Source organism: Abramis brama, assembly GCF_963993115.1.
Source record: "Abramis brama genome assembly, chromosome: 11".
NCBI classification, from domain to species: Eukaryota; Metazoa; Chordata; class Actinopteri; order Cypriniformes; family Leuciscidae; genus Abramis; species Abramis brama.
The window spans coordinates 35,031,849-35,055,447 of record NC_139973.1 but is presented as its reverse complement, the minus strand read 5'-3'; the positions used below and the strand labels follow the sequence as shown (position 1 = coordinate 35,055,447).

The following is a 23,599-nucleotide window of genomic DNA, read 5'->3' as shown; positions in this document are numbered from 1 at the left end:
CCGCCTAAATTGTGCTCTGTATTCTGTATGGCTTTCGGGCAGATGTTTGGGCTGATCTGTGTTTGGTTTACCAGTATGAATAAATGTATTAATTTAATGTGTGAAGCAGCTTAGTTAATAGGGGGTTAGTCATCAAAGAGTCAATTTGAAAAGTGTGAAATGGAAATAATAATACATTTACATTAACTGCTAATATGCACCCTGGTGTAAATAGTAACATATACATTACTGCTATAATATACTATTGCCCAGTTTCACAGACAAGGCTTAAGCCTAGTCCCAGGCTAAAATGCATGTTTGAGCTGTTTCATCTGAAAGCAACTTGCAGTGACATAACTTAAAATATATCAGTGCCATTATTTTGTCTCAAGACAACAGAAATATATTTTTCTAAGGCACATTTATAAAAGCTACTTAAACATCCTAATTTAACTAAGGCCTAATCCTGGCTAGAAACCAGGCCTATATTTACACTACTAATACATATCCTCCAGATTATCATTTTAATTAGCTAATAATTAATTATTAGAATGAAAATATTATTGTTAATAATATGTCTGATATAGAGAACATAATATTTTACTAAATATACTTGATGTTGTGTCTTCAATCTTATAATTTGTTAGGTCAGAAGAAAACAATCTTTAATAGTCAATCCTGATACATGATTTTATGCAGTAAACCACTGATTATTGAAAATGGATTTTTTTTTAGAAATATCATCATTACATTTTTGTTCTAATAAACACCTTGTAGGGTCATGACCTTGAGCACAAGGCTAGTAATGGCTAAATTACCTGTAAAAACAAAAACATAAAGTATTTTTTTTAAAAGGCACAGTTATAATAATAATAATAGTAATTGTTATGTATAAATTATTATTAACAATAACATTTAACCCTCTGGTCATTTTTGACCGTAAAAATTATACGTTTTTTTTTTTTTCTACTTCTTCGGAATGGTACGAAACTTGGTAAAGGTTTTGGCACTTGCTATGTGAACACACACACACACAACAAAACTTGTTTAGATTTATGGCTTTGATTTTCTTGCAGTTTTAGAGTAAAACGTGTTTTTGAAAATATATATTTCATATAAAATTGAAAATAGTATTTTTGAGCATTTTTCATTACAATAAATGTAAAATGATGTAACTTTTTTAAGTTCTTCAGCAATAATTTGCCAAGTGTCGTCTTTGAAAAGGAAAAATATAAATTAGTGCCATAAAATCCACTAAAAATTCAAAATATTAAATTCAAAAAATATTATTGAACTTAAATATAGTACATTCATTTCATTTTTGACCGCCATGCGAAGACCACCAGAGGGTTAACACTTAACATGTCTCATGTTTTAAATGTTACCATGTGTTGGGGCACTACCAAGCTTTGTTTACATATTTATTGGTTGGCTGTTGACTTGTGTTTGTGCTTTTAAAATGTACTTTAACATACGAATAAACAACATGCACATCTACAACATAAAATGGTCTTGATTTGAAAACACTGAGGTATCATTTTATTAGACCTTCTGCTTATGAATGAGGCAGGATTTCATAATATTGCCCCGACTCATAACTACTAACATCTGCTCCCCTTGGATCTCAGATCTACTAGTGGACCGGCAAGCAGACAATACAGCTCCACAGAGGATGCCTACGCTGCTTCCTGTTCCATGATCCACATTAGATAAACACACATTGGGTTCTTTGTCTCTCCCAGCACCCCTCATCAACCCCTCTCTCTCTGCAAGGAGGAAGGGGTGGTGGGGTGGGTGTGGGGGGGGGGGAACCAGTTGCTAGGCAGGCAGCATAACGGTTGCCTAGGGAACTGTAGCAGACGCAGCTGTGAGTGAATGGGGGAGAATGCAGAGGGGGAGGGAAAGGCAAGTTCAAGGCCAAAACCCCCAATCTGCGTATAGTGTCCATCAGCACCGCAACAGATGAAGGGGAAGCGCATGCATGGGCCTAAAAATGGCATGTCTCCTGCCACGACCCTCTTGATCCTTGCACTTCACTTGGATGTTCAAGCGTGGTGAAAGACAGTGCAAGAGGTCACATGTTATGAAGATTGTTGCAGCTGCATGGCTTTAAAACATTGGTGCTAATGGTAAAAATACACATATAGTTGAGTTGATTTGTATCAATACATCCTTAAGGTTCACATACAAATTTGTGGGGGAAATAATTGCATTACCATACTTGAATTTGAATGTAAATTGAACAAACTTTCCCTCAAAAAGACCTGAGTCAAGTGCATTTACCCTGATGTGTTTGCTTAAAGGGATAGTTCACCCAAAAAAATGTATTCTGTTTACTCACCCTCAAGTTGTTCCACACCTGTATGAACTTCTTTCTTTCCTTTGAACACAAAAGAAGATATTTTGAAGAATGTCGGTAACCAAACAGTTGATGGACATTCTTCGAAATGCACAATAGCATTTTTTTTGTATTCAGCATAAGAAAGAAATTCATACAGGTTTGGAACACCTTGAGGGTGAATAAATGATGATAGAATTTTCATTTTTGAGTGAACTATCCCTTTAAGCAGGTATCCAAGGATTCAAACTGAGGAAACGGTTGGAATACCCACTTAGACGTTAAAAATTTGTTTATATATAATTAGCATCTTCTGAGAACTGTAGGCTACTGTTGCCTGCATCATTGTTCAGGTTCAAGGAACTTAGAGTAAAACGGGAACAAACCTACTCATTCATGTCTTGTAATATGTAACTTGGAACAAAAATTATACAGACGCGTCACACACATAACCAAAGGTCTGTAAATGCATACAAGAACAGAATGTTAAGAATGTAGACTGAGACTGTATCATGTTTTGAAGGAGGAATGCTATACCTTCTTAAACAAGCTGTCCTGCCAGATATAAATTGCATTTCTGGGCAACTGAAAATCAAATACAGAACTAAAAATAAAACTCAAAAATCCTCGTTAGCAGGATAAAAATGCGTTCAGGATAAAAAAGGCTCATTACTATTTATAATTTGGTGCATATAATCTAATATGTTATATTAGGTGTATTTAACTATTTACTTAAAATTTAGGTTACAATTTATTTCGATAGTCCACTTTAGACATTCTAATAACTTTAAGTAACTTTGCATGTCAACTAACTCTCATTAGAGTATTAGTACACTGTCTGCTTAATATCTGCTAACTCTTTATTTTGATGCTCATAAACAGACACTGACTAACTTTGCAACTACATGTCAATGTATCCCTGAACCCTAACCTAGCAGTCTACTACAGTGTACTAATACTCTAATGAGAGTTAGTTGAAATGTAGGTGCAAAGTTACTTATAGTAGAATGTCTAAAGTGGACCATCAAACTAAAGTTACACTGCAATTACATTTTTAACTGCTAATTTGCAACCCAGTGAAAATAGTAACATATACTACATTTACAATATTAATAGGCTACATCCTCTAGATTATCATTTGAATTTGCTAATATTTCATTATCAGATTAATAATAATAATATATGTCTGATATAGCCTGAGAACATAATAAAAAAGACTTGAAGTTTTTTTTGTAGTCGTATAATTTGTAAGGCGAGTAGGGAACAATCTTTAATAGTCAACAATACATGATTTTATTCAGTAAACCACAGATTATTGAAAACTCAAAAAATATAGAATTTTTTTGTAGGGTCATGACCTTGAGCACAAGCTAGTAATGGCTAAATTACCTGTTACGAACCGTGTTACTTTTTTAATAGACAGTTATACCAACACATTTAAATGATAGATAGATAGATAGATAGATAGATAGATAGATAGATAGATAGATAGATAGATAGATAGATAGATAGATAGATAGATAGATAGATAGATAGATAGATAGATAGATAGATAGATAGATAGATAGATAGATAGATAGATCTAATATTCCTTTGGTAGCCTAATCATTAAGTTTGTAGTCACATCAGACTTTTCTTTGAGCCAAAGTGTCTTTTATGCAATTGTGAATATTTACGCAACATTGCCAGTCTCGTAACCTCCTTCTTTCAGAGAAGCTGTTGAATACACAGAGGCGTGTTGGAGTAACTGCACACACTGCTGCTGCTGCTGTATTTGCCATCGGTGTATGAGGTGAATGTCGTTACAAGGAACCTGAGAAGAGCTTTTTTTTTTACCAACTCCGTCCCCGGTTTCTTCGGTCATTTCGGCAGGAGAGGAGGCTTGTGTATCGTCATGATGAACAAGAACGTGACTAGGCACCCAAAGCTCCGTGTTATGCAACCGCTGACCTACTAACACACATTCGAGGACGACAAGAGGAGTGTGTGTGTGTAAGAGAGGAAAATTGGAGCAAAGCCTCCGACATAACACAAGGACGAAGAGGGAGGGAGAGATAGACGGCGAATAGCAGCACATTCAGGGAGTCACATTAATCGACACAAAGCCGGTGAGTGGATCACGACCCACACGGGACATTTCCAGCCAAGACTGAAGTTGTAAAAGGAAGAAAGACCAGAATCGGGACGAGAAACGGCATATAGAGGCGCGGACGTGCGATTTATTGAAGGATAAAAGAGGATTCTTTCGTTTAACTAAACGAATGCGCCATTTCACATAGGTGAGTTCAACTGCACTCCGTTTATCATTTAATATTTCATAATATGTGCTGGGTGTATTGTGTTTTACAGAGCTTAAAGCAGGCTAAACAGTTGTAGGCTAGGCTCTTACCTTGCAACGTGGTCAGGGCATGTTATTGTTCACATGGAAACCGACTCAGGGTCTGCATGGCTCTCAAATGCTTCGCTGACTGCGAATTTTTATTGGTTTTCAATGGTTCTTTCTTTATTGTTTATGTTTGCCTATTTTAGATTGTAATGTAGGCTAGCTACATATTATCTCGCATTGTGCACTGCATACATTTTCACATTCAATGTCAAGGCGAGACGGTCGTGGCGTGGGGGAGGTGGTGATCATTACGATATCCAAAAGCATGAGTGGCTGTGGGTCAGTTAATGTCTGTGCATTGCATTGCGGCGGCACTATTCCCGTGCATTTCAGTTGCAAGTCAGCGTTTCTTACAAAGCATATGGTTGTTAAACTAACGCGTGGCGACAGGATAAAGCGATGCCACGCGAATGGTTGTTGGGTTGCACGATGTTCAGTGGCGATCAGAGAAAGACCCTCTTCAGATGCGCGAGATATTCAAAAATCGCGTCACCATAGTGAATCAAATTCTCGTAATGTGAGTAAGTATGTGGGTTATTGTGCAATGTGAGGCGACGTAAAACTTTTGGTTTGGGAAAGAGAGAGGCAGGGTTAGTTACTTGCAAGCATAATAATGTGCAAACCATTCAAATGTTTAATAATTTATTTGTCTATAGTATGGGGACAAAAAAAAAAATTGTGATGCAATCCTCATTACATGCTTAGCTTATTATGACCTATTCATAAACTAAGTAGACTATGCCCCTTAACAATTCCACCACTCCCCATTCAGCAATGCCAGGAATCTGAAACTGCCTCGCACTTCTTACAATACAAAGCATCAGTCCGAAAATCAAATAAGAGCATTCAAAAGATGTGCATACAGGTGGTGAGTTTACTCCACTACATAAACTAATCTGAAGGTTAGCTAACCTAGTCTCTAGTCTGACAACTTGCTGTGAACTTAATTTTCATAGACAGCTATTGTGATTTTAGCATTAACCCCTGTAATTAAGAGTCTAGCCAAAACACTCAGTCACACTGGCCTACTTGGCTTTTAGGTTGGAAGGAAGACTAGAGGCGTAACAGTTCTGCTTGCATGTGACTGAGTGAACACATGCAGGGAGGCTTCCAGCTGTAAATACTATCCATGTGGGGCGGTGCATAACTGTTTAATGGGACCTCAAGCTCTTTTTCTTCAAATGTATACTCTTAATTCTTGGAAGAAGAAAAGTAAACAAGCTAAGGGAACCAATAACACAAATGTGTATGTGGTCAAAATGTGGTTAGGATGGTTATGTCTCCCCTCTTTTTCTTTGAGCACCATTACTATCCTAAGTCACTTATCTATCATAAAATAAACATTTTACAGTAACTTGGGTGTCTGAGCTCACCATGTCCTAAAATGATCCTCAAGTGTGATAATAATCTGGCATCCAGCCACAACCTGCAGTCTGAACTGCACTATACTGCATGCTCTGATTCACGGCTGATTAGTGATATTACAAAAGCTGGACTGTATCGGACAAGCCTTGTGGTGTAAGAGCAGAAAACCTCATTTTTAAATCTTCCTCCCTTTCTTAATGCGTTTCAGGAAAATGCTAGTGCATTTGATGCTTATTATTGCATCACTGGCATGAATCATGGCCCGCTTTAATCTAATATTCTGATGATGACGTATTTGCTTTTTTTTTTCTGTACCTCCGCAGTGCTGGTAAATTCCTCTCTCATCCCCCATTTGGAATCCTTAACTCCTCCCTCACCCAAGCACACTATTTTTGGTAGGCAGGCACTATAATTCCTCCCCACTTGCTCTGACGCACTCTCTCACAGACACACAGCCGCGGACGCACACACCGTTGCCGCCCCACTGACCTATTTTACAGCATAGCGTTGGACCCAGTGCGCACACGCACCGTGTTTACGGAGCAGCCGGTTTCTAGGTCAGTGGGACACGCACACGCAACGTCCACCACCCTTCCCGAGCTCTCGTTTACGTTCCAACTGAAAAATGATCATGCATGGACCATACTTTGTGCTTCCATGTTTTCTGAAATCTTAGTCCCCACAATGCTGTGAGCCTAACCACAATGGACAAAGTTACCCACAAATTTAGAAATACAAAGTAATACTCTCTCGTGTGGTTGAAGATAAGGGAAAATTCAATCAGGCTTAAACATAACAGGCATAGGCAAAGTTCTGTGTTTGCTTTTGAGAACAATGGGCTGTTTGTGTTGTACTTTTTTGTTCCTCTTCCTCTTTTTGCCGTTGAACTATGAGTATGCCGGGTTTTGAAGTTGTGTTTTAGTGATGGTGCAATAGCTGTTTGTGGTTATGTAACATGGACTCAGATTCTCACGATGAGCTGCAAAATAGGATGAGCTAACAAATCAAGGACAAAGTCCTAATAGTTTTAGCACAGTAACAAAAAGGCATTATTCTCTACTACCGAATAAAGCACAAACCTTAACAAAACCGTATTATAAAAAATAGCACAATAAGAAGTCATTTAAAAAGATAGCTGTGTACATGTACTCATTTTTAATAAGCAAAATGTTCTTGGTTACATTGTTAATAAATGATGTTTGGATCACTAATATATGATGTCAAGAGAATGAGGGTTATTCCGGATATTCCACACCTTTAGTTCCCTGCAGTCCTGGCAGTCAGTCAGGTGTCTCTGATTATGTGACAGTGCAGTATCTTACACAATAAGTGTCCTACTGCAGCATGGCCTGATCTCCTACTCGCTGTGCTACACTACTCTACTGACCTACATTTCTCTAGAGCTCATAGAACAGAGGAAAAGCAGAACATTTCAGTTGCTGCCAAGATTGGAAATGGAACACTGGGTTGTTTCCGAATTATTACATGAGAATACATTTTGCTAATGCATCATTTGACATTCGTCCATGGTATTTATCATCAAAGCTGCAGCTTTTGAATGGAAATTGAAAGGAAAAGGTCTTCACAAATCCCTCATACGAAAGTCAATCACATTTTGTAATTGAAGGGATTGAAATTACTTCTAAAGTTAAACCACATACACACAACTACAACAAAGTAAAAAAGACAAAAGAGAGGTAATGCCACCAGTGCAATAAAGAAGAACACTTTTTCATACATTCAAAATAATATACCATTCATAATACTAACTAATCCTACTCTTTTAATTCTTGTTACCTTTAACTCTATGATGTAGTTGTTTTTGTTCATTCTTGTGGACACATTTCAGTAAACACCTCCTGTTTTTTGTCCTTACAGATCTGTTCAACAGAGACTGGGATAAAACATTGAGCTGAGACGGATCTGATGAACAATCAAGTTTATTCTCCAACAGAAATCCCAGCCTATACAACCACGTCACCCATCAAGAACAAGGAGTTTTGCCAAGTCAACAAATTTGCATTGTCTAAAATCTGAGAGAACTGAAAGCAAGCTAAACAAAAAAAGAAGACCAACCCTTTTCTGGGACAAAAAAAAAACTTGGATCACACTTATCCAATGACGGTTGTTTTTGTTGCCTTCCATCTTTTTCTTATCTTTTTGACCAATCTGGACACTTGAAAGATTTGAGGACTGCATACTGGCAATTAAGTTTGTTTTTGAAGTTTCAATCAGAAACAAATAATCTTCAGTATTAAAACATTAAATTTCAATGTCCACTGAGTGCCAGTTATACAAACTGGCCTCAACAGGACCACAATGGAAAGCCTAAATCTCCCTACCCAAAACAACAGTGCCAGCTTGGAAACATTAGACACGTTCTCAAACTACAGTGAGAGTTTACCATCACCTCGAATCGCAAGCCCTCCTCGTCAAGGCCGACTAATAAAACCAAAACCCAACTCCAGCTGTCGACGGAAGCGGGAGTTCATCTCGGATGAGAAAAAAGATGCATCCTACTGGGAAAAGCGACGCAAGAATAACGAGGCTGCAAAGAGGTCAAGGGAGAAACGCCGGCTCAATGATATGGTGCTGGAGAACAGGGTAATGGCACTGAATGATGAAAACGTGCGGCTGAAGACAGAGCTCCTGCAATTGAAATTGAGATTTGGACTCATAAGCTCTGCCTCTTACATGGAAAAGACCCAGCAGATCAGCAATGGTAGTGAGGCAGCGACTAATGGAGCTAATGGTACAGGAGCAACTTCTGGAAATCCATATTACTCAAGCAGTGGATACTCTAGTGCTTCTCAGGTCATGATGAACTCTGATTCCTCAGAGGCTGAGCAGCCGACCAGGAGTGAACGCCACTCAACGTTACACAAGTACTCCCCCCGTGGATCACTCTCCGACATGTCTGATGGATCTTCACGGGACAGTCCTGAACCTATAAACTTTGACATCAAACACGAGAGCTCTGGAATGGACATTAACAGGCTTGAGGCAAGCGTTCTTAATGGCATGTTCAATGGCCATCAAAGTCTCGGACGACTGGAGTCTCACCAACCTCAAGAAATGGAGCAGCAAGAAGGCGTCAGCAACCCAGCCCCTCCATCTGCCACACCCCAAAGAAGTGTCATCCTCTTTCGTTCCGGAAGCAACTCCTACCCTGTTGAGAGCCAAAGGGTTGAGGACATGGAGCAGCAGGTGGCATCCCAAACACAACAGAATGGGCAAATCACCCATTTTACTCAAACAGGGTGCAGTCTACAAATAAGACCTGATGGTTTAGAGACTCTTTCGGAGGTGGCGCAGCAGCTGGCCAGGAGGTCTTTGGATTCACCAAACTATGAATTCACTAACGGCAAGGCAGATGCCGGGGAGAGCAGGCGGTTTGTCATACAGCAACAAGACCTGAGTGTTCAAGGACAATGCAGAAGTCAGGTTCAAGACAGCACCCCAAATTCTTTTGCCCCAGATTTGCTCAGTGAGGCCGGAAAAGCCCTTGTATGCCAGCGGTCCAATCCCTACCTCGGCACTCTGAACGAGGAGCCACCAGAGCTGACGTATGAAGGTTGCCCAAGAGCAGATGGCTTCTACCAAGAGCACTCCTCCTCAGGCAAGGACACCTCCTCTAGTGACGGAGACCCACGCAGCTCAGATAAAGAAGCCTCCACTGACGATGAATCTCCCTCATCCTCTTCCTCTGATACTGGTGGATTTCACGCCATCCACCAGTCAGCATCCTCACCCACCATGGTCATCAGTGATTCTTACCAGTACGGAGACAACCAAGGTGAAATGAAAGGCACTGCTCTGCCACACAAGCTAAGACTTAAGTATAGAGCACTGTCCAACGGTGGCTCCCAAGACGTCCTGGCCACAACGTCACCTGATTCCGCTCTGCCTCAGCACCCCTACCTTGCGCTAGCGCAGGTTAACCAGCAGCAAGGCAGCAGCTCTGGAAGCAAGGAAGGTGAGAGTGAGACAGCAGATGAACTTTACACACAACAGTTTCCTTCCAGAGAGGAAGAGGGATGGAAGGAAAGTGGGAAGAGGAGTTCAGGAGGACGAGGTAGCAGAAATAAGAAACGTGACTGAATCTGGCACATCCCATCCTGGACTTGTTAAATTGTCATCTTTACCATCCTATAGAAAGAAAAAAGAAAATGGTACCAGTTCATTGCATGAAAGTCTATTGCTTATACAGAACAACAAAAAGAAAGTAACTTGTGTTCTTGGTCTGTTTTCTTATCAAGAGCGATTCTGTGACTTTTAATGCAGCTCTGTTCTCGAACATTTTTTTTATAAGCACTTAACTGTAACTTTAAAAAGTTACAAAGAGGAAATTGAGCTCTTTCTAATGATCTTTTTCCTCTTTCAAAACCAACCTACAAAGCTCTGTATAGCAACCTTTGACTCCACCTTTGACTATTTACATATCTCTGCCATGTTTTGTAGCTTAGCTAAATTGATGGGTAGTTCCTGAACCCAAGTAGTTTTCGCCACACTTCATGGAGTTAAAGACTCGAGTCCTTTTCTCCCTACTGATTTCAGAAGAAAAAACCTCAACAGATTTATGCCTGTCTTTCTCCTCCTCTGCCTTTGGACTTTAGCATTATTGAAGCACTTGGAATATTATAATACTGTGACATGACTAAACATATCATATTTCAGTACATTTTATGAAAAATGGCAACATGTCAATCTTTAAGAGTAGAAAAGTGGGAGAAAGACTACGAACACTGTCTACTTCTTACTGTTTGAATTCCTGTATAGTCTAAACCTAATGTTTATGTCTGATGCTTCCATTATATTTTCTAAGTCATCGTATTTATGTCACTGTATCATTTGAGAGATACCAGAATGTTCTCTTCATAGTGTTTTGGTCATTCATAGGTCAACGCTAACCAGTAAAAATCACCTTTTGTCCAGTACATTGCTATACTGTATCAGTGTAAAGGAGCCTGATGGATTGACCCTCTCACAAAGGTCACTGTGACCTTTTTTAAGAAAAAAAAAAAGAATTTGCAATCTACCTGACATTTAGCCAAATTTGAGTAAAAGCCCTTTCAGAAATGTCAAGGTGGTCTCTTCCAAGTTAATATGCGGACTGTACAAAGTGTAAAATATATCATTGCCATCTCAAGATGGTCGTGTCCTCTGTGTTCAGGCTTCAGAGACGCCTCACATGCTACCTCATGAGAAGAAACGGTTGAGGTTACTCAGAACTGAAGAGTTTCTCCTTTGGTGCGTGTAGCCCATTGCATCATCATACCCATTAAATGTTGCATATAAAAGTTAACACACAGTAAAATGCTGCAGCACACAACTAAGTGTTACCTAGACACAAATTCAGTCCTACTAGTTGTCTTTGTAGAATTTACCACAGCTGAAAGCTGCTTCTGCACTGAATTTTTTTCATCAGATTTTATACAATCTGTGTTTATTGTTCCCAAACAGGTGCCTGGCACTGGCCATTATGTAAAAAGTGTACAGACAAATTCTCTTTTGAGTATTTTAAGTTTGTATCAAGTTTATTTTGGCATTCTATAATAATAATTATTAATATTGTATTTTTATTTTATTTTATATTCCAATGCTATTATTCTTTTTTGGGTTGATATTTCTTGTGTCTGTTGTCTGTTCACCTCAATGTGAGACAGTATGTATTTTCATGTCCTGTTCATCTATTTCACCTCTGTACCCTGGTGTATTGTGTGGTATTTACTGAAGTAAAAAAAAAGAAAAAAAGATGATGTTTGTTAAAAGAGGTGGACGTACTTGTCATGGTGCTCAGAATGACACTAAAGGAGTGGAAAGAAAAATAAAACATGTTGTACGTTGAATTTAAGTCGCCTAATGTTGTTTATACTACCCGGAAAGCCTTAATGCCCCATAATAAAGTGTTTCCATAAACAATCCCGACACATGCACTTTCACAAGATTTAAAACCAGACCAAAAGAATAACAGACAGACTTTATACTTCCAACGTGACTTTTTCCTCTCCCCTTCTAGCACGATAAACTAATTAAAATGAGAGCTTTGCAAATGCATAGGGACACTTTGTACTCCTGCAGGGCACAAGAGTCATCCAATATGATGTAACAGGCTAAGTCACAGCACTTATGTCACAGCCCAAAGACACACACACACAGGGAGCTGCAACCAAATAGAAATACACATACAAATGCTTTCATGTTCTCTGCATCAATGGAATTACCAGCATTGGAAAGGAACATGATGTAGTTGGTCACACTGTTCATGAAAATACACTCCCAAGTACAGGCACTAATTCAGAGAAAAAAATAGACTAGAGCAGAAAACAAGTTATGTAACTGTTCTGATATCAATTGACATTATAAAAAGAATAGCTTGAAGTGCAGGTCATAATCCAATCTTTTCTACCCTCCGCCTCAAGAAATTACATCTCGTCTTTCTCACCATTTCTCCACTAGATCTTTTCTGATACACATTTTTTAAAAAGTGTTAACGATTACCTGTCATTTATTCATTAATTTATTGCTCTGGGTAGACTGCCAGTTTGTTATATCACTTACCCTGTCTGGCATTAGGTAATATGCATGCATGGCGCTTACACAACCTGCCAAGGTACAACCTTCATCTGAAAGTACGTTACCCCTTCTACCATTATTCAACTACAACTACAGAGCCATAATTCAAAACTGACATAATCTGTTGACAATACATTCTTTAAAAGGTGTCTAATTTTATTTAAAAATGAAACCTGTGTAGTTGATGATGTCACATGAATAAACAAGCACCGAACTGTGCCGCACTACCGGTTGCTACGGTAGCGAGAGCCAAAGCAAGAACAAAAGCAAGGTGACTTTTAGCAAGAGCTGCAGTGCTTTGTTCTCTTCGCTGATCTTTTTTCACTCTTTTTTCCCCTCTTTCCCTGTTTTTTTACTTGTACGGAGTATGCGCAACCTTACGAAAGCAGGTCAGTGGAAAAGTAGGTCAGTGTGAAGGGGAGGAGAGGGATGAGAGAAGGGGAATTCAGAGAGTGAGGGTTGGGGAGGAGAGAGGGTGGAGGTGCAGACACGTCATTCAGCCTGCAGAGAGCTTAAAGGGGAGTGAGCAGAACGCTGCATTGTGATCTCATTAACTGAACGCCATTCAAATGCAATACTAAACAACAAAAACACACACATTATACTGCTGTAGTGTTTATGTAATGCTTTTTTGCAGTGCATCCTATTTAAACAAAACACAACCTATTTGCATAATATCAGATAATATTTCAAGCAAATAATTCAAAATTCACTAGAGGCATTAAGAAATCAAGGAAAAGAAAGGCAAATGGCAGAATAGATCTGCTACGCTGCTGCTGTACAGTTATAGCATACATGAATTACCCGTAGCAGATCTATACAGGTGGAGCTGGGGAAGGTGGAGGGTTTCTGGAAGCGTTACAGCTTTGAGGTTGAGCAGCGAGCTCATTGGCTACTGATACAGCAGGAGCCAATCAGCTGTGCCCTATAGAGAATGATGTGATTGCAATCAGATTGAGTTAAAGCTATGGTCTACGATTTCAAAGATTGTTCATTATTAATAACCTCGTTTAGATGCTGGTTATGGTTCTACAGTACAATCCTAACAATATCAAGAGAAAAAAGAATGAAAAAAATCCATTCACTCTATTGGGTGTACAGCTGCAGAGAAGTTGACCAATGTAAGCTGTCCGGCCGGACAGCTTACATTGGTCAACTGCTCTCATCCAATCCCCCGCTCCACTTGAAACTCCACGTGGCGCTCGCGTCTCCACCCCACCCCGCCCCCCTCCTGCGACATGAAATTTCGTGGGCAAGCAGCTGACAGTCTATGGTAGCTAGCAAAGTAGCATCAGCTCAGCAGTGGAGATTTGGGACTGAAAAACGACGCTGACACGGCTGACTTTTTGTTGAGCAGGTAAGCATTTATTTATACTTTTATGGTGTGAGGTGTTACATAAATAGCTTTTTATCAGTCTGACAACATGCTCATGCTGCCGGTCGGCATTGGAATGTTAGCCGTTTAGCATCGCCTATCACGAGTCAAAGTAATTATATTTCTTGAAGTGCTTGAATATATTTCAGTAGGCCTAGCGGGTTTCTGTTCGAGCCGATCGGAATTTGAACAAGATGCGTTGTTTACTACCGGTGATCACAGCTTGACTGAGTGATGTTGTTCAGGTCGTTTCCCGGTGGGAGGGATCAGGTAGCACAGAGAGGAGGGGGGTGTGTGTGTGGAGGGGCGGGATGAGTTTTTTAAAACTTCCCAGCCGTCTCAGGCTTTCTCGACCAATTTTCAACATCGTAGACTACAGCTTTAAGGACAAGCATGCGCCATCTAGAGTTTCATGACAGGACTTTGTGTATTTGACAATTATCTTGATTTACTGATAATTTTTTTGGGCCATATCGCCCAGCCCTATATTAATTTAAATTTAGTATTTGGTTTAGCCGCATGATCTTCAGAGGTTTTGTGCAAGACCTGATGATCCTTATTTTCTGAGAACAGCAAAGGAATAAGAAAATCTGACCTTTTGTACAATGATTCACACAGTCACACATTTCATTAGTGACCTATAAATAATGCATAATAAAACATTTCTTATTCATTTTAGGAGTTCAATTTTGATTTTTTTTTTTTTTTTTTTTTTTATCCTAAAATGTTCTGTCTACTTAAAGGTCTGTAATCCCAGAGTGCTCTCAGACTTTCGGGGCCCACTGTATGTATAAAGGACATAAAGAGCAGAACAGAAAACAGAGAAGGAAAGCAGAGAAAGGAAAAAGGAAGAGTAAAATGAGGAGAGGAAGAACAAGGAGGAAAAGGAGGCAGAGAGAGGAATGGAGTGGGAAGAGAAGCTGTTTTGTCTCTGAACATCTGCAGGAGCGCTGGGATTCCAGAGCACAACATAACTCTGGTTACGTAACTGAGCTGCCTAAGATGTAGGTCAAAAAAATAGAGAGCGCAAACAAGGGAAGAAGTGTCTGAGCGTTTATGTGTGTCATGTGGAGCAGTTTTATAACATACGATGATATGCTTGCTTATAAGCGGGTGTACACATCATTAATAACAGTATATACTTATTATATATATATATAATAAGTGCTGGTAAGAGTTTAAAAGAGGCAGTGTGATTCACACAGGCTGATCACTGAAAGGCCAGCAGAATGTAGGTCAGCCAGCCCTGCCCAAACCCCATTCCCTCAGTCCTAGACCGCATGACCCTCTGAATTTTGTTCTCTCTTATTCGCCCTCAGGTCAATCAACATTCATTTTGTCATGACAATTAATTATTTAACAAATACTTATTCCCACTGTATACTATTTAAACTTCTTTTTTTACTATTTTACTATTCTATTTCAACTTTTTTTTTTTTTTTAAATCCCAATATTATATATATATATATATTTTCTTAATTAATTTTGCTTAACTATTCAAAATATTTTTTGGAAAGAAATTAATACTTTTATTCAAGCAAGACAAGTTAAGTTAAGACAGATTCCTGGAAAAAAAAAACTGTATCACAGTTTCCACAAAAATATTAAGCAGCACGATTACAATGTTTTTAACATTAATAATAATAAATGTTTCTTGAGCAGCAAATCAGCATATTAGAATGATTTCTGAAGGATCATGTGACACTGAAGACTGGAGTAATGATGCTGAAAATTCAGCTTTGCATCACAGGAATAAATTAAAAAAATTATTAAATAAAAAAATAAAAAATTAAAAAAGTATTAAAGTAGCAGTTATTTAAAATTATTTTACAATATAACTGTTCTTACTGTATTTTTGATCAAATAAATCTTGAGCATATGAGACTACGTTCAAAAACATTTAAAAAAAATCTTACCAATCTCAAACTTTTGAATAGTAGTGTATATTTAGTGTTGTGAAATTAACTTTAAATGATGTGAACAATTTAATATTATATATACCAATAGTGAAACATTAAAACATCTGAAATGTCAGCAATGTGCAAAAAAACACTCTGAACACCTTAGCAATGGCATAGGATGACAGCTTGGCAGCGTCTTGCGAGCACTACTCACATTTTTCTCAGAAATTGTAACAATTTAGTTCATCTTCCTCTTTTTGTCTTTTTATCACTTTGGTTGATTGTTCTCACTCTCCCGACTCTTTATCAGCCTCCCTCCTCCGCTGCACCTGTGGCACAATCACCAATTTACACGTCATTATCCTCTCTTTTGAAATCAGTTACTTTAATCAAACCCAAATCTTTCCCAAACAAAGAGTAAAGTGATATTGACAGATACATCACCCACAGTGTTCAGCTCCAGACTGTATGAAACAGTGAGGTAAAGGGGCTGAAAGGTTTACTGCTTGCCTTGAAATTAACAGCAGGACTGTTTCGAATGGAGGAATTTTGCTCATGTGACCAGCAGAGACAAAGGCATGCATAAAGAAATAGCCATTCCACAAACGATTCTGGAATATCCATGACATAAGAGCCCAGGACACCTAAATTACTCCGATGTTGCTCTTTCATAGTTTCATAGAGATTTGTCAAAAAAGGTATTTGGATGCTCAAGCCAATTTGAATTGATAAACATTTCAAGTAAATAATAAAAAAGAGGTTTGATTAAAGTTTTGATACAGTCATCAAAATTATTAGACATAAACATTATTGGAATATCAATCTCATGGGAAAACGTAACTATTTTACGAGGTGGAGTTAGTAAGATGTTAATCATACAAAAACGTAAGAGTTTTGGAAAACAGTGAACGCAAAGTTTCTTAAGGAACACATTTGCGAGAGAACACAAAAGCGTTCAAATTTATTTTCCTCCAATCAACATGTCCCTAGAGTTTCTGTAACCTGACCCACAAAAAACAAACAAACAAAAAACAGAAAAATATAATAAGGGATGCAATTGTTAGAATCCAGTTACTTTTAACTGGTTCATCTCTGATGATTGTGCCAATATACAGTGATTAAAAAACATTTAAAATTAAATGTATTATTTTATGGTGCCAAAATCTCTCTTTTTTTACTTCACTGTACTTAGTCTAAAGGTTTAATAAACAGCTGTCTACTTTTAATTTATTACTTTAATAGTTAAACTAATCAAGAGCAAAATAAAAATATGAATGTGTATATATTACATGATACAAATGTTGTATTTTTTGACCAGTTTTATAGTTACTACACCACTCTTCTGCTGGGATCACGATAATCCTGATTGATTTTTTTTTTTTTTTTTTTGGATCAAAGGTAAATCCAACCTTACTAAAAAGTTTTGAACACAAACTGAAGATTTGATCCAGATCAAAGATTGGATTTTGTGATCTTATTTGATTTCAGAATCCTTTTTTTCTTTTAAACATCCCATTTTCAAGATTTGATCCAATCAAATATCTGAAATCCGATCAGATAACTTTTTAAAGGTGCTCTAAGCGATGTTGGGCGACGTCACTTCTTGTTGACGTTCGAAGTATTGTCAAACAAAACGGAGGCTGGCTCGACCCTCCCTCCTCCTCATCCCGTCCCCTCCCCCTCCTTCCATGCTTCCTGAAACAGTCATGAACCATTTAGAAAAAACAAACTGGATTTACCCACCTGTCCAGCTAAAACAGAGCCACCTGAATGTCGGATTGGAAGCCTTTCTGCCGGCGGAGTTCTCGCCACCTTTTGAACGCTTTTCCGATGTAAATTCGGGACTTTGCGTTCCTTCTCCTTTTCCCTATTCTTTGTTATTTGTTCATTGGAACGTCGTCTCTTTGGTCGTGTGTCGGCCATATCAAGAATATACAATTTTAACGTTAGTCGTTGTTAGGACATCTCTCCTCTAGCCAACTTCCCTCTTCATGCTTCTCTCTCCTCCACTCCACACACCCCCCTTCATGTGCACGCGCACTAACCCCCCCCCAACCCCCACCCCCAAATCATTCTTGTCGGTTATTGGCTGGAACACTGTTTGTTATGTTTCGTGGCCAAGGCTGGGCCAGTTTGTTTTTCTTGCCGTTTGTGGAGCCTGGGCTGTCTACAGAGATCACGTTTTTTTACAGTGTGTTCAGGCGACAGGCAGCTAGCGGATGGTGAGGAGATGTTTGCTGAATGTGACAAAAAATGTTTAGGCCTAAAAAACATGTGACATCGCTTAGAGCACCTTTAATGAAATGGCAAAAATGGCTCAAAAAAATAAATGTCTAAATTTAAATCTTTAAATGTTAATTTCTTTTTTATTTTATTTTTAATACAAATTTAAATGAATTTGCAATGTTTTTTTTAGTTGCAGACTTTGATATCTCTACAAACATCTGAAAACACGTACTACTTGTTGAGATCTCATGTGAATAGCAAATTTCTTATTCTTAATATAGGTCCTATTAATTAAAAAGAAGGATTCTTTTTAGAAAACTGTTGTTTTAAGCATTCTATACAAAAACGTATTGGTATATTTAAACATGCTTTATTGAAATGAAGTGTAACAGGTTGCAAATGCACACCCCCAGCCTAGACAAACTGCAAATGCATAAGTGCCCTCTCATGCCATTTGAACAAATACATAATCAGCACCAATAAAAGCTCCGGCCTCAATAACAGCTCTTTATTATGTCATGCACGCCAACGTCACATCATTCCATTATATGAGCAAGGCCAAGATTACAGCCATAAAAGAAAGATTACAGCCATAAAATGAAATAATGATAGGAAAGACGTTGGAATAGTAAACAAAGAGTGAGATTGAGGTTACACTTTGAAAAAGTCAAAGAAAGTGGGGCAGAAGTGCATGAGGACTAGATTTCTCCTCATCCATTAATAGTGAAGGAAGAATTAGGCCACTAGAGCAATGAGTCAGCCCAGAGTTATGCAATGCGAGCGCTCAGGGTATATTGCCACACTCGATGCGATGGAAAAAGGGGGGAGAAAGAAAGAGAGAGAGGTTGTTTTGCATGCACGCATCTGCATATGTGAGAACATGACTGACATATGTTCTGGGTAAAATGTGCGTGGATGGAACAGCTGCCTTCAGTGTGACGCCGAGGACCATAAGGTTTGTAGGCAGATTGTGTTCCTTCGCATATGATCGTTGAAATGTGAAAGGCAACAAAATATGTTCCAACTGCTCCAAAGAAAGCACTTCATTAAAAAGGCATTATTTCACAATCATAAATCAATACATCCAGAATGTGTGAAGTACCGTGCGCTCAGAGTTTCTGCATCAATATTCCACTTATGAGGACACTTCATATTAATAGAGCACTTGAGCTTTATGAAGTCCAGACCACTATCCTCTTGACTTATCGCTCTGTGATCACAATTATTTCACGGAGATAGATATGATGCCTTCTCCTCACAAAAATGATCAATTTCATTCTGGATGTTTATTTCTTCATGTTCATGTCCCCTGTTTATACATTTAGGGCCTGTTTACACCTGGTCACACGTTTTCTGTGATCGGATAGCAATCCGATTTTCAAAAGACCAGGTGTAAATGTCCTCCGAAACGCATTCGAGATGGATTTAAATCCGATCGCTCAAACCACATCAGGAGGTGGCACACATGTTTGGTTCATTCCAGACCAAACTGGACAAGTATGCATCTGGTTGTTGAAACCACATGTGTAAATGTTACTCCTCTCAACACTCCGAGTCCCGACCAGATTAATTGACCCACACGGTGACATGATATCATTGACGTGATGTGCAAATGAGCCGTAAAAACCCATTCGTGCATTCCGTTCTTTTTCACCCCGTGCCACACTCGCCCATTTATTTAGACCAAATAGGAGTCCGTTCCTTGAACTGAGCTGGTACTTAACTACAAAACTGCTGACCTATTTTAACTGGAGTTATGTAGTAGGCTATAACATATCTTTTCAACCATTAATCAGTCAAACACCATGGCAGTGTCAACCTCCTGCTGTAGTGAAAAATGAAATGACACACTGCGATCATTTTAAAGATTACTAGAGGAGCTATGACTGGAACTCAGGCCCCTCTTCCCCGTATTCAAACACCTATTTTAATCTTTCTGAGATCACTTTTGCTCTTGGAACTGGACAGCATTAGCCACATTTTAGCTGAAGTTCAGTAGTGCCACAAGCACATTAACCCGATTATCCATTAGATAAGCATCTGTCTCCTCCTTCTGTCCGGTTACCTGTAGCCGACAACTCATACCCAACTGACCCAACACAGCTCAGTCCTCCTGACCTACATACTTATCCAGACACGCACATAACTCAAACACCATCTAATCTTCAAGACATAATGCTGATTTGTAGAAGCATAAGCTTCTCCTTTAGTGCAGAGGTTGTGACATATATTACACTTTCAGCCATGACACAGAATTCATGAGAAAGCGAGCAATTTCACATATTCTTAACAAATCAAATATAAACCACAAAGTTGTACATGTGAAATGAGAACTATATGACTGAAAACTCAAATACCTCAGATTTCTACTATTCAAGCTAAATGTCTCCACATGACTTGTTGACATGACCTAATATAAATTGAGACTTATAAACATAAATTGGCACACTGCCAAAAGGATGCTGTAAATGGTATTGTATACACCAATATACAATACCATTTACAGCATCAAAAGTATATTCTTTCCCTTTGACACAATAAATTGGTATCATATCATATTGTTGTGATGCTATTTAAAACGAATGATTTTGTTTATAGAAAATAGTATAACATTTTAATATTAGCCCTTTTATCGGTTATTATCATTCATAGAATTTTAATATTGTCCGTTGCATCCCCGACATTTATTAAAATTTTAACTTAAAATCTTAATGTTGAAAAATAATAAGTAGCCACGTAATTTTTATTGAATCCTATTTCCGCCATGAAATAAGAAAAGGTAATTGCAACTTTAGGCTATATCTCACAATTCTTAATTTCTCGCAAATTTTCATTAGCAATACAACTTTTTTCTTAGAATTGTGAGTTTGCATATTACAGAGTTGAGTTTTTTTCTTACATTCTGAGTTGTAAACTCAAAAAAATCATAGTAAAAAAAAAAAGTCAGAGTAAATTGTGATGTTAACTCCAAATTGTGAGAAAAAAATGCCAGAATTGTAGGATATAAATTCAGTATTCTAAGAAAAACTATATTATAAGTATATTCTAAAAATAAAGTTTTTTAAAAATGTATTCCAAAATGAAAGAGCTTCCATAAAATATATATATATATATATGTGTGTGTGTGTGTGTGTATTTTTTTATTATTATTATAATTTTTTATTATTTGTATTATTGTCTCTGAGAGTTAATCTTCTTCTAAACTCTCTAACAAACCTCTACTAGCAATTTCTCCTCTGCATGTTCCATTCACTCAGACCAGTCACATACACAGACCAGGCCAAATAAGGCATTTCTTTAAGGGTGGCTGTGCTGTCTCACAAGTGACTCAGGGAATCATGATAATTGGTAACAGAGCCTCATATCGACAGCCAAACAAACCCTAAACACAAGCCTGGCCTGGAGTGGCCAGCAGCAGCTGTTGGGAGGAAGCTCTCTGAATCACAGGGACAACAAAACAATGACACTCTTTCACCCATGCCCACATCTTCTTCTCATCCTCTCCAGTGCTTCCCGCCCACAGCCTGAACGCTCCTGCTCGTTTTGCTCTAATCCAAACACCCCAGGTTGATGAGAGGTGCGAACATGTGACCGAGGGCTCACGTGAGGCCAGACGCCCTGTGTGAGTCAGGTGAATGTAAAACTAAAGGTAACAGAAGTCAACACACAATTACACACTCGCTTAGACAAACGAGGCTCTTAGACTGGAACTGTAAACGAATCGCACTTGACCATGTGGCGACTGCTTTTCAACATAGTGCTGTTTATTTTTATTCTGACGTCATCATCATGTATGAGTCATAATGCAAACCATGCAACTTTCTTGAATTTATCTCATGTACCTTCCTTTGCACTTTGTTAGATCTTTTATCTTCCATTTGCAATTTGTTTGAAATGCCTTCTGGCATTGAATTAAAATAGACCAGTTCTAAGAACTATCTAAGCAGCCTGTTTCCAATTAGTTGCTGTATCATGTCCAGGCGAGACATTGGAGAGATGGGATCATTTAAGTAGGTTAGTCAACAGCATCAGGACATGGCCAGTGTTTCTGTTTAGGTTACTGGGTCAAGCAGGAAGAGAGAAATATCACGTGAAGAAGCAAAGCGTGTGCATGAGGCATCATATCACACACACGCGCACACACACACACACACACACACACACACACACACACACACACACACACACACACACACACACACACACAAATTATACTATGATTCAACTGTTCCAGCTCAAAAGATCCAATTCAAATAAATTAATATTTTTCTTTGCATTTGCATTGCTCATGTATTAAAACAACAACAAGTATTGGAATATAGTGCACAAGACAAGTCATATGGAGAGTACTTATGGTGGTTTTCCATAATTTTCCCGTCTCTTTTTGATTGGCTATACACTTCATTGAATGAAAAGGAGCAGCATAAATGTTTTGTTTAGCATCTCATTATTGTGTGTTTGAGCTGGTTGGCTGGTCTTCGCTGGTCTTCCAGCCTGGTGGTCATAGCTGGTTTTAGAGGGATTTTGGCCACTTCTTTAGATGGTCAGGCTGGTCTTAGCTGGTCAGGCTGGGAGACCAGCTGACCAACCACCTAAAACCAGCTGAAAACCAGCCAAGCTGCTTTTTCCCCCATGAGCCATAGAAGAAATAAGTCATAGGCTACAGGTTTGAAATATAAACACGAGTAAATGATGACAACATTTTTGGGTGAGCTACACCTTCATTTTCAAGACTGGTCTGAATTTTCAAGACCTGACATTATGCATGTGTAAAATGTAAACTATTTTTTTTCTTAATTCTCATTTAAAGAGCTAAATCATTTATTTAGTTGTTTTAGGAAGAAGTCACGAGGTAACACATATATTGGTTTTATATATTATTATTATATTGGACCCTAAAAATGAATGGCACACCGATGATGCCAGACTGCAGTGAATAAATTAGTGTACTAACTTAACGAATGAAACGCTGCTTCCCTCTACTGGGTTACCAAGTGAACTGTTTGCAATGAGACTGAATGCAAATATAAATGAAAATCATCACCATAAATCGCTGTAAAATCAAATGATTATAAACAATTGTAATCAAAAATAAGTGCAACTGGTCCATCATCGCTACCAACAAGTAGGCTAGCACCTTAAAAACGCCGACTGTGCAACCGAATAATAACAACGCCAAAAATAGTCTCTAAAACGGAATTTAGTTTAAAAACAGTTAATATTAGAAATAGGAGAAATAAATTAACGTACCTGAGCAAACCGCGTTCACCGCTGAACTCACCGGTAATGGACGGGGGCGCCATCTTGCGGTAGGAAGCGTTGGCAAGCTTGTGCCATATCACCCAAATCTTATCTTACATCCAATTTAAATGAAACTGAAAATGTAAACATCATACTTTTCTTAAAGGCATCTTTAAGAAAAGCTAAGGCTGCTCTGAAGTGCTTCTGCACTT

The 23,599-nt window shown here is 38.4% G+C and overlaps 1 protein-coding gene across 1 annotated transcript; it reads left to right on the top strand.

The window, feature by feature from the left end:
* The first annotated feature begins 4,026 nt into the window (after positions 1-4,026).
* On the top strand, positions 4,027-11,073 carry nfil3-5 (nuclear factor, interleukin 3 regulated, member 5). The gene is made up of 2 exons (XM_084127807.1): positions 4,027-4,596; positions 7,947-11,073. The coding sequence occupies exon 2, from the start codon at positions 8,388-8,390 to the stop codon at positions 10,167-10,169; it is 1,782 nt and encodes a 593-aa protein (XP_083983933.1). The 5' UTR covers positions 4,027-4,596; positions 7,947-8,387; the 3' UTR covers positions 10,170-11,073.
* Positions 11,074-23,599: the final 12,526 nt, after the last annotated feature.

Bases quoted from the DNA above. Each gene is read 5' to 3' on its own strand.
- nfil3-5 (XM_084127807.1), top strand. From the start codon at position 8,388: ATGGAAAGCCTAAATCTCCCTACCCAAAACAACAGTGCCAGCTTGGAA.